The 10,379-nt window shown below is 42.9% G+C and overlaps 1 protein-coding gene across 1 annotated transcript; it reads right to left on the bottom strand.

Annotated features, from left to right (window-relative positions):
- Nucleotides 1-3,869: 3,869 nt before the first annotated feature.
- Nucleotides 3,870-5,193, bottom strand: LOC102303765. Its single transcript, XM_042216938.1, has 4 exons — nt 5,157-5,193; nt 4,713-5,057; nt 4,454-4,558; nt 3,870-4,091 (listed from the first exon to the last, which is right to left on the bottom strand). The coding sequence occupies exons 1-4, from the start codon at nt 5,191-5,193 to the stop codon at nt 3,964-3,966; spliced, it is 615 nt and encodes a 204-aa protein (XP_042072872.1). The 3' UTR covers nt 3,870-3,963.
- Between the last annotated feature and the right edge of the window lie 5,186 nt (nt 5,194-10,379).

The raw sequence follows: 10,379 nt of genomic DNA on the forward strand, positions 1-10,379 counted from the left end.
AATTACTTTTGAAAATAAGTAATCAGTAAAGTAACGGGATTACTTTTTGGGGGAAGTAATCAGTAATTAGTTACTGATTACTTTGTTCAAGTAACTTGACCAACACTGGTGACCATATACAGAACGTGAAGGGAGTTCAGGGGTTCAGGGTTCCACAGGGTATGGTGAAGAGAATTACACACACACTCTCCGATATGCTCTCACACTCCTCTTCGGTCACGCCACTCATCTCTTGCAACTTCACTTACACTCAGGAAATCCAGGGATGAGAATCCTGGATGTGACCTGGAAATCTATATACAGAACAGATGAGAAATCAGGACCAGGAATATCACATGGAAACACAAGAGTGGGTTTGAGCTGGGCTACACTAACGTGAGTAGTACAACTTTTTAAGCCCTTGCCTTAAAATGTTGCCGGGAGTAGCAGCATAAAGAGCCATAAAGAGGTGTGTTGGCCAAAAACGGAAGCCCACAGTGAGCTCCACTCAGGCGAGGATGAGACAGTAGAGAGAGCGAGAGAGAAGAATAACAAATAGCTGTAGCCTTATTGAGCCGGCCGGGCAGACACAGGGACCATGACACTTATAGCTGAAATGTGTCCATTTATTGCACTATAAGAAATATAGTGATGTGTCTTCATAGAGTAAACTTTTTTGTTTTCTCTTTTTTCTGATTTAAAATGGTAAATAGCCTGTATTTGTACAGTGCTTTTCTAGTCCCTAAGGACCCCAAAGCGCTTTACACAACCAGTCATCCACCCATTCACACACACATTCACACACACATTCACACACTGAACTAAAGTGTGAACTAAACTAAAGGTTTTTAACCCGTATCATTCCTTGCACTGCTGCTTGACCAATGGCTGACTGGATGCTTAGACTAATAAACAAAAAAGTGCAAGTGCTCCTAAAAATACCAATTATCAGTTTCATAGGGAAAGCAATCAAATTCAATACATTACTGGTTTAATGTGTGTGTGTACTGTATGGCCACATGTCTGGATGTACATTAAATACATGAAGAAACTTGCATACCAGGTAGAATCAATTTACAGTTTACAGTCCTTCTGTCAGTTCTGGTTGGCTCAATACTTTCTATCTGTGTCTCTCTCCTTATCGCTCTACCTCTCCTCTGACTGACTCTATCTTGACTGAAAGGTTTGGTTATTTAGTTATATATAAGCAAATTCTGAAATATTTTGACCAGCCTGTCTGGCACCAACAACCATGCCATATTCAAAGTCATCTAAATCACCTTTCCTCCCCTTTAAACTTCAAAAGGTTGCCTTGACCTTGACTATATGCCTATATCTGGTGGCAGCCATGTGCCATGCATGCCATGTTGGCGTACAAGTAGTAGTAGAAGGTGTAGAAAGTGAGTAGTAGAAAGTGAGTGTCTTTTCGTAACGTGTATACATTAGTGTTGATATTAAATGTAGTAAATTAATGTTAAACATGACTAAATTAAAGAAGTCTGTGTCTGTAACAGTAACCCCTGTGAACCTTAACTTTAGGCTTCACATTTCATTTCAGATAGTTCTAGCATTGACTTTATTTGCTGTCAGTGAAAGCACATATTTCACCCGCTCTGCCAACTTTCTGTTTAAGAGTGCCAATCTGTGAACCAGCACCCCAATACAGGAAGTCTGGATTGGGTCTTTGTGTAAAAAGTCCTAATCTCTAACCCTGTTGGTATTACCCAGCAGGAAATGCAGAGTTCACTTGGTGAGGGCACTCGACCTGTGATAACTGCATCTGTTATCCAGGTGTCTACACTGCCACCTCTGATAAAAAGCTGATGCACCGTTTTGTCACCACGGCAGAAGATGATGGGTGGAGGGACACAATCTGTAGCACGTTCATGATGGTCAGGAAAGAAAGCTGCGCCTTTTGTATTTCACTCTTACAGTCACTGTTGATCATAATTAACAGTTAAATTAAATCACGTTTGTGCATTTTATCCTAAAACTTGACTACATGACTTTAGAAAAAAGAAAAGAAAGGAAAACACTGACATTGTTCTACTGATTCGTCTTTTTTTCAATGATCCTTTATTGCTCATTTCACCACATCAGCAAAGAGACAGACTTTCTGTGTTGGTTTTTACAAAGTCTTTACTCTTTTCTTTAAAGCTCTGTGACCTTGTGTTGTCACTGTGCTGCATCTTTCTGTAGTGTGATATGCACATGTATCTCACTCAACTCTCCTCCCCCTTGCAGACCACCTGACTCACCCTATGACTAAGTTTGACAGTCTTAAGCCACTTTTGTGCCTCTTTGGCAAACATTACAGCTGTACTCATACTAAGCAATTCATATTGTTCTTCACCATGCTTGCTTTCATGTTCCTTCATCCACAAACTGTTGAACTGTTTTCTTTTTTGAGCTCATTGGCTTTACATAACAGGTTGGGAAAAGATTTGCTTGGGGTAAAAAAAGTCTGAGTATTGCTACAACCCTGTTCACTGACCTGGGAATGCTGCTTTGCTGTTTTTGATGCTGGGCTCGAAGGGAAACACATATCTGGATGCAGCCTGAAAAGAGTGACATGGGCTCACACTTTTGTGGGTCAACAAAGTGGATACGATATCGTATTGAGTGCCATGTGGAATGGAAAGCAGTCAGGGATGGAGGCCTGGCAATCAAATCACAGTTTGCCAGTTTGGCTTTAGATAAATGGAAAGTCATCTCTTTAGAGGAAAATTATGTTGTTAGGTGACGTTAAGTGAAGAGATCCTAATTAGGTATAGTTGGGCAAAACTCTCATCTGTGCTTTTAGGACCAGGACACCCTTGTCATGGTCCGGGTGAGTGGCAGTTTTTCTCCACAGAGCTGTGGTCTCGCTGTGGAGCCCTCATCATCTCACCTGTTGTCCACACCTGGTGGCTGTACTTAAGACCAGCACACACAACTGTGAAATAAGATGTGTCTTCGCTAACTCACCTTAGTGCTTCAACTTCTAGTTTAGGTTTACCTTGTGTTTCCTTGTGTTTTAGTCTTTTCATGGATCTCCAATTCTCCAACCTGGATGCACTCTCACTTACCTGGACGCTGGTCATTGCTGTGCATCCCAAGTCACAGTTTCATGCTCTTTTTGCCTTCTCTCTTCATCTGCCTGCCCTCATGACACCGTCGTCCCGAATGACTGGATCACCCAGGCTGGACTCACTGCTCATGCCATCTCAATTGAAAAAGGCTTTCATGGCAAAAAGGCACGCTTTGATGGCAAGGTTATCTTAAAATTCTAGTTTTCAGAAGCTATTAAAAAATAACAGTGAAGTTAACTACATGGAGTTTACAAGAGCAAGAAGATTAGCCACAACTCATCAGTAAAGATATTATATCTGTTGATACACAATGGTAGTTCAGTTCAGTTTTACACATAAGTTGTGAGCAAACCAGAAAAAAACTCAAACACAATTTGGTGACGTCTGTTTTATTACAACCTGCAAGTCTGTTGCTTCAGCTTTAATGAGATTTTGTGTGTGATTATATACATGCATTTATGTACTAGGTTCAAGTTTATTTATTTAGAGGTTTAACTGCCCAGAGAAGAGTCTGTAGCTGTGACAGGTGGATGTCACAGTGACAAGACTTTGCATCGGCTTTCTAGATTATGACTTTGGTTGTTTGGTTGCTGCAGAGTCTGGCCTCACATGCTTGTAAAAAGCTGCAGGTTCTTTTACCAGCAACAATGTCTGTAAAATAAGCCTCAGAGATGAGATGAGATTTTCATTGACTGTCAGACCACAGTTGCTGTCTCTTCATGTCAAACAAGGTAAACTACATCTGTGTTACTATTACAGTACAGCAGAGCTTCACTCACTTTCACTACAAGACAATCTAAGCTATACATCAAAGTCCTCACTAGCTCGTCCCCCATCAACCATCAGTCACACTATTTTTATCAAGTAACAACAAAATGTGTGAGAGAGTTTCTGTGTTGCTTTTCCTGTGAGTCTATCTCGTAGCAGCGTACACAACATTTGGCTCCAGCTCTCTCTGTGGCACAGACCTTCTGATTTTTGCTCTCAGAGGGAAACTCAGTGCTGCATAGTTCATGGCACCAGAGTCCACATTCTGTAATGAAAATGTTCAAAGTCACTATTCTTACATATTTATTTATCTCTTAACATCCACTAGGTCAGAAGCAATCTGTCTAGAGTCTAGGCTGATGTGTGGATGTCTTAGTTTATAAAAATGTACATTTTCAGCAACATAACTCAAACCTAATTCAAGACTGATTGCTGGTGACCGGTGGATGTTAATCGATGAATGATTGAATCAGACAATATATAAATCAATTGATCTGAATCTACGGTTTAAACAGATTACCTCACTGCGTTGTGGATTCTGTCCATCATCTTGAGCTATTTAATAGAAAAGCTACATCTGTTAGTTATCCACTAAAAATTTTCTTTGTTTAGTTTAAGTTTAAATAAATAAATACCTGTATGAAATTTCCTGATCTTGACAATCAGACCGATGATGACCAGTAGAAGGAAAACAGTTAAACTGCCCATGATCATAGTGGATGGATTTTGTGATCTACCTTCTACAAGAACGAAAACTAAATTACATTACTTAATAAGAATAAATAACAGGAATAATAAATGAGAGTATCTGTAGTTTTTTGACTGGTAATAAAGATAGTACACGTTTTAATTGCCTTAAATGAATCAATAGAGAAAAAATAAAAACAAGCTTACCTTGAACCTTTAAATTTGTTGCACCATAAACTGTGAACTTTTCAGAACTGGGCAGGCCACAGAAATACAGCCCAGAGTCAGATGAATCCACTTGTTTGATCTCAAGAAATAGCACAGAGATGTTGGATGTCATGCTGAATTTGCCATTTTGAAATCCTTCATAGAAAGTCACATTGCCCTCAGGGCTGACCATAGATGAGATCCTGCTAGCGTTGGGTCTGTTGGTACTTCTGAACCAGAATAAGTGAACAGGATAACTGCTCAGGTTGGAGCACTGCAGCGTGACTTCTTCATCAGGCTGAACCTCCACACAGTGAAACTCGAAGGCTAAGACAGAGATCCAACCTGGAACAAACAGCGAGCATTATTGACATGTACGTAAGGTTCAGTTCTGCTGGATTATTGTATAGAAGTAAATGTAAAAAAAGTGAGAGATATACTTACTGAAGGTGTAGAGTAAAACTGGCTTCATGTTCATCATTGTGACACACAACACTACTATTTTACCTACTGAACTGTGCTTCGGTAAAAGTGATCTGTACGTAAAGAGGCGGGCTGTGCTTTTATATGTACAGTCAGACTGACAGTGACGGTGCTTTTAGGAGCACGAGTGCAAACTGACACTGAGCAAGACAAACTGGGTATCATTAAACTCAATGCTGACATCATTACTCCAGTTCAATCCTCTTTTTGGCTGCTTACTTCAAGTCAGTCAGCCTCCACTCTGTGTACTTAAAGTCACACTCCTCATCTTTCATTCTTGCTTGCAACCTGCTTCGTAGGGACCCTCCAAGTCTTTCAGTGCTCCCGCCAAGCCTCCATCCTACCTTCAACTCATGTATTGAGTCTGCTCTTGGGTCCCATTCTCATATTTCCACCAGTTCATGACAGTACCTTTATATCCAAAAGTTAACTTAGTATTTTATTAGGAGTTACCTTTGCAGTGATGCTAAAGTTAATGATATATTATGATATATTAAACTAGTAGCTCTATAAATGCACAGTGACTTGAGAGTTCATGACTGGCTTGGCCATGATAATGCAAGTGAGGTTTAGTAGATCAAATGTATCTAATTGTGAAGCTTTCCCCTGATGTGGTTTTGACATCTAATTTCAGATCTTAAAATGTAAAAAAAAGATTGCAGACTAAAGGCTGTGCACCTGTCACCTTACTGTAGCTGAGAGCAGTGAAGCGAGTTTGTGAAGTTAGGTGGGACCTGTACTCTTGAGTGCAGTGAAATAATGTGAAGGTAATTTACCACCAGCATCATGTGACCTATGTGTGCTTAGCACAGATGAAAAAAAAACCTCTGAGCAGCTCTTCTAAAAGACTCAACACAGTCTCCACTGTCTCTGAACAAAGTAGCAGCTGCATAGTGATCATAACACGTCCCATGATCATATCAACCATAACTGACAGTATACACAGTCCTTATTAGTATGTATGTACATCTGCCTGTTTAATACTTAATGAGTAAACCTTTCCTCACAGTTCAGTTTTAACCTGTATTGGATCAGTTTAACGAGACCTGTTTCTTTCTTTCTTTCTTTTCGAACAAAAACAAACCTAAATTAGAGGATGTAAGAATTCTGAGTCCAAGATCACAATAGAAAGACAAAAAACTATTTTGGGGTCTCTTTAACCTCCTCTTTTTCTGTTTTCAGGATACATTGCACATTAGAACTGTGTACAATAATACCCAGGATGGGGCGCACTCTGTAATACTGACACGGCAGATTCATCCACATTTCCATGCATTCTTTTTTACCACACACACAGTTGCAGCTTTTCAGCTGCCAGCCAAACACATACCAACAACAACACTGCAGGATCTAGTTCAGCTTTTAAGCCGGCGAGGCGTGACTGCGGATGCTGCTCAGGTCCGTCCGCCTTCTCTGCATCTACAAGCTCCCTACGAATCGACACATATCTGTAGATTATTATATTGAGTTTTTGGCCGTGATTCTTTGTTAAATTATTTTTTTATGAGCTACATTTTGGGGTGGGTCATTCATGGATGCGTTCCGTGACGCAATTCAAGTTCTTTTTGTTTGTTAGTGCTCGGAAGTCATCTGGATTTCATATTGTCCTGGCTGTTTGCCTTGTTTTTTTGCAAAATATGGCTTATTGCCGAGGTTGACTGAACGGACTCAGGCGCAGATTTGAGGAAAAGTGCAAAGATGGTTTATTTAAAAAACACTGAGTGACTATATACAGAATGTGAAGGGAGTTCAGGGGTTCAAGGGTTCCATGGGGTATGGTGGGTATGGTGAGGGAAATTACACACACACTGTAACAATTTGTTTTGTTACAGCAGAAAGTGGACAGTGCAAAGTTACATAGCAAAAATTAGAAAAAGACTGGAATAGGATAAGAATAAAATACTATATACAATAGAATTAAATAAAATAAAATGCTGTATACAACTGAGTATAATACAACAATGCTAGAAAAGAGTATTACACTTAGTGTTATTGCTATTGCACATGTGTGGATATGTGTGTTTGGTCAGTTGAAGTCTTTGTTGTGGAGTCTGACAGCAGTGGGGAGGAAAGACCTGTGAAATCTCTCCGTCCCACATCGTGGGTGCCGCAGCCACTAAAGGAGCAGCTGGTGCTGTCAGAGTCTCCTGCATGGGGTGGGAGATGTTGTCCATCAGGGATGACAGCTTAGCCATCATTCTCCTGTCACTCATCACCTCCACTGGGTTCAGAGGGCATCTTAGAACACAGCTGGCCCTGCGGATCAGCCTGTTCAGTCTCTTTCTGTCCCCAGCAGAGATGTTGCCACCCCAGCAGACCACACTGCAAAAGATGGCTGAGGCCACCACAGAGTCATAGAAGGTCTTCAGGAGTGGGCCCTTCACTCCAAAAGACCTGAGTCTCCACAGCAGGTATAGCCTGCTCTGCCCTTTTCTGTAGAGGGCGTCTGAATTATGAGTCCAGTCCAGTTTATTGTTCAGATGAACACCAAGGTACCTGTAGCTGTCCACAGTCTCACAGTCCTGATTTCTCACGTACTGTAGTCGGCCGGTGAGGTAGTCCAGTATTCATGTTGTGAGGTGATGGTCCACTCCTGAGTTCTCCAGCTTGTCCTTCAGGACTGTGGGAAGAACGGTGTTGGAGGCACTGGAGAAATCAAAGAACATGATTCTTACAGTGCTCCCAGCGGTCTCCAGGTGAGAAAGGGAACAATGTAGGAGGTGAATGACGGCATCATCCGCTCCAATGCCAGGCTGGTAGGCAAACTGAAGTGGGTCCAGTGATGAGCTCACCAGGTGCCGAAGCTGAGCCAGGACCAGCCGCTCCAGGGTCTTCATCAGGTGGGATGTCAGAGCCACCGGTCTGTAGCTGTTGAGTTCTTGGGGCGTGAAGTCTTTGGCACTGGTACAACACAGGAGGTTTTCCAGAGCTGTGGGACTCTCCCCAGCCTCAGGCTCAGGTTGAAGAGGTGCTCCATCACCCCACACAGTTGGTCTGTGCAGGACCTGACGACCCTTGAGCTGATGCCATCTGGACCGCTGCCTTCCTGGCTTTAATCCTCCTCAGTTCCCTCCTAACCTGGGTGGTTGAGAGAGACAGCCTGGAGCCTTGTGTTGAGTGTGTATTGGATGCTGTTGTTGGGGGTGTGGAGTGGTGAGCAGAGTGAGTAGAGGAGGTGTGAGGTGTCTGAGGTGTCAGAGGTGGAACGGCAGCAGTGGGGGTGGGTGAGTCTGCCGCCGATGTTGAAGACTGCCTCATGGATGAATCAAATCTGTTAAACAAATGACTCAGATCATTTGCCCACCTCACATCCCTCCCAGGCAGAGAGTTCTGAACTTTGTGGCCTGACATGGTTCTGAGGCCTCTCCAGACTTTGCCAGCGTTGTTTTGATGAAGCTGGTTCTCCATTTTTTGCCTGTAGCTGTCCTTTCCATTCGTTATCATTCTTCTCAGCTCTCTATGCACCCTTTTCAGCTCCTCCTTGTCTCTGGATTTGAAGGCCCTCTTCTTCTGCTTGAGGACAGCTTTAATTTCTGGGGTAATCCAAGGTTTATTGTTAGAGAAACACCGTACAGTCCTGGTGGGTGTGGTGTTATCCACACAAAAGTTAATATAGTCCGTACTGCCGGCTGTCGATGTCCTCTCCGTGGTCGTCACAGATCGCCTTCCACACAGTAGAGTCAAAACAATCTTTAAGAGCCTCGTCGCCCTTCTCCAACCAGCTCTGCGCTGTGCGGGTGTCTGGTGGGTCCCTGCACACTAAGGGCTCATACACAGGGACAAGGTGCACCAGGTTGTGATCAGATCTGCCCAGGGGAGGTAGAGGTGATGAACTGTATGCCTCTTCTGCATTGGCGTACAGTAAGTCCAGTGTTTTATTGTCTCTGGTTGGGCATGTCACATACTGGGTGAAGGTGGGCAGTGTGGAATTCAGTGAGGCATGATTAAAGTCCCCTGATATTAGGAGAAGGGCTCTCAGACATTGGGATGGCAGTCTGCTGACCACAGAGTGGAGAGAGTCACAGGCTGCATCTACGTTGGCCGAGGGGGGCATCGCGATAACATGCGAGAATTCCCTGGGCAGGTAGTACTCACGCATGCTAATGGCTGCAGAGTTGTTCTTTCACAGTGATGTGCTCGGGTTTACACCATCTGTCATTCACAAACACTGCCAGTCCCCCTCCTTTCCTCTTACTGCTCTCTCTCGTGCAGTCCACCCGGAGCAGCTGGAATCCAGGTAGCGTTATGCTCGTGTCCGGAGTTAGCGGTGTTAGCCAGGACTCCGTTAGGATCATGATGCTACATTGCCGGTACTCCCTCTGTGACTAGGTTAGTGATGTGAGCTCATCCATCTTATTGGTCAGCGATCTTACACTTCCAGTGATTAAAGAAGGGAGAGATGGTCTATAATGTCTCCTTCTTGGGCGACAGCGCTCCCTCCCAGCATGACACCCACATCTTTTAGCAGTATAACGAACCACAGGTGAGTACCTGCTTCCAGGTGTGTTGGCCAAAAACGGAAGCCCACAGTGAGCTCCGCCCAGGTGAGGAGGAGACAGTAGAGATAGCGAGAGAGAAGAAAAACAGTCATGAATACCTGTAGCCTTATTGAGCCGGCCGGGCAGACACAGGGACTATGACACTATTAGCTGAAATGTGTCCAGTTATTGCACTATAAGAAATATAGTGATGTGTCTTCATTGAGTAAACTTTTTTGTTTTTCTGATGTGTGAACTAAACTAAAGGTTTTTAACCCGTATCATTCCTTGCACTACTGCTTGACCAATGGCTGATTGGATGCTTAGACTAATAAACATAAAAGTGCAAGTGCTCCTAAAAATACCAATTATCAGTTTCATAGGGGAAGCAATCAAATTCAATACATTACTGGTTTAATGTGTGTGTGTACTGTATGGCCACATGTCTGGTTGTACATTAAATACATAAAGATACTCACATACCAGGTAGAATCAATCTACAGTTTACAGCCCCTTGGTCAGTTCTGGTTGGCTCACTACTTTCTATCTGTGTCTCTCTCCTTATCGCTCTAACTCTCCTCTGACTGAATTTATCTTGACTGAAAGGTTTGGTTATTTAGTTAAACATCAGCAGATTACTGAAATACACTGAACAAAAATATAAACGCAACACCTTTGTTACTGCTCCCATTCCCCATGGGATGGA

Source organism: Haplochromis burtoni, unplaced genomic scaffold (genome assembly GCF_018398535.1).
Source record: "Haplochromis burtoni strain Fernald_Lab_line unplaced genomic scaffold, NCSU_Asbu1 Contig_1379, whole genome shotgun sequence".
Lineage (NCBI taxonomy): Eukaryota > Metazoa > Chordata > Actinopteri > Cichliformes > Cichlidae > Haplochromis > Haplochromis burtoni.

What these genes read in the sequence shown, in the direction of transcription:
- LOC102303765 (XM_042216938.1), bottom strand. Translation starts at nt 5,193, where the DNA reads ATGATGAACATGAAGCCAGTTTTACTCTACACCTTCA. An exon ending in AACAAATTTAAAGGTTCAAG is followed by an intron (nt 4,559 to 4,712) that starts GTAAGCTTGTTT and finishes TCGTTCTTGTAG; the next exon opens with AAGGTAGATCACAAAATCCA. An exon ending in GATCAGGAAATTTCATACAG is followed by an intron (nt 4,092 to 4,453) that starts GTATTTATTTAT and finishes TTTGAACATTTT; the next exon opens with CATTACAGAATGTGGACTCT.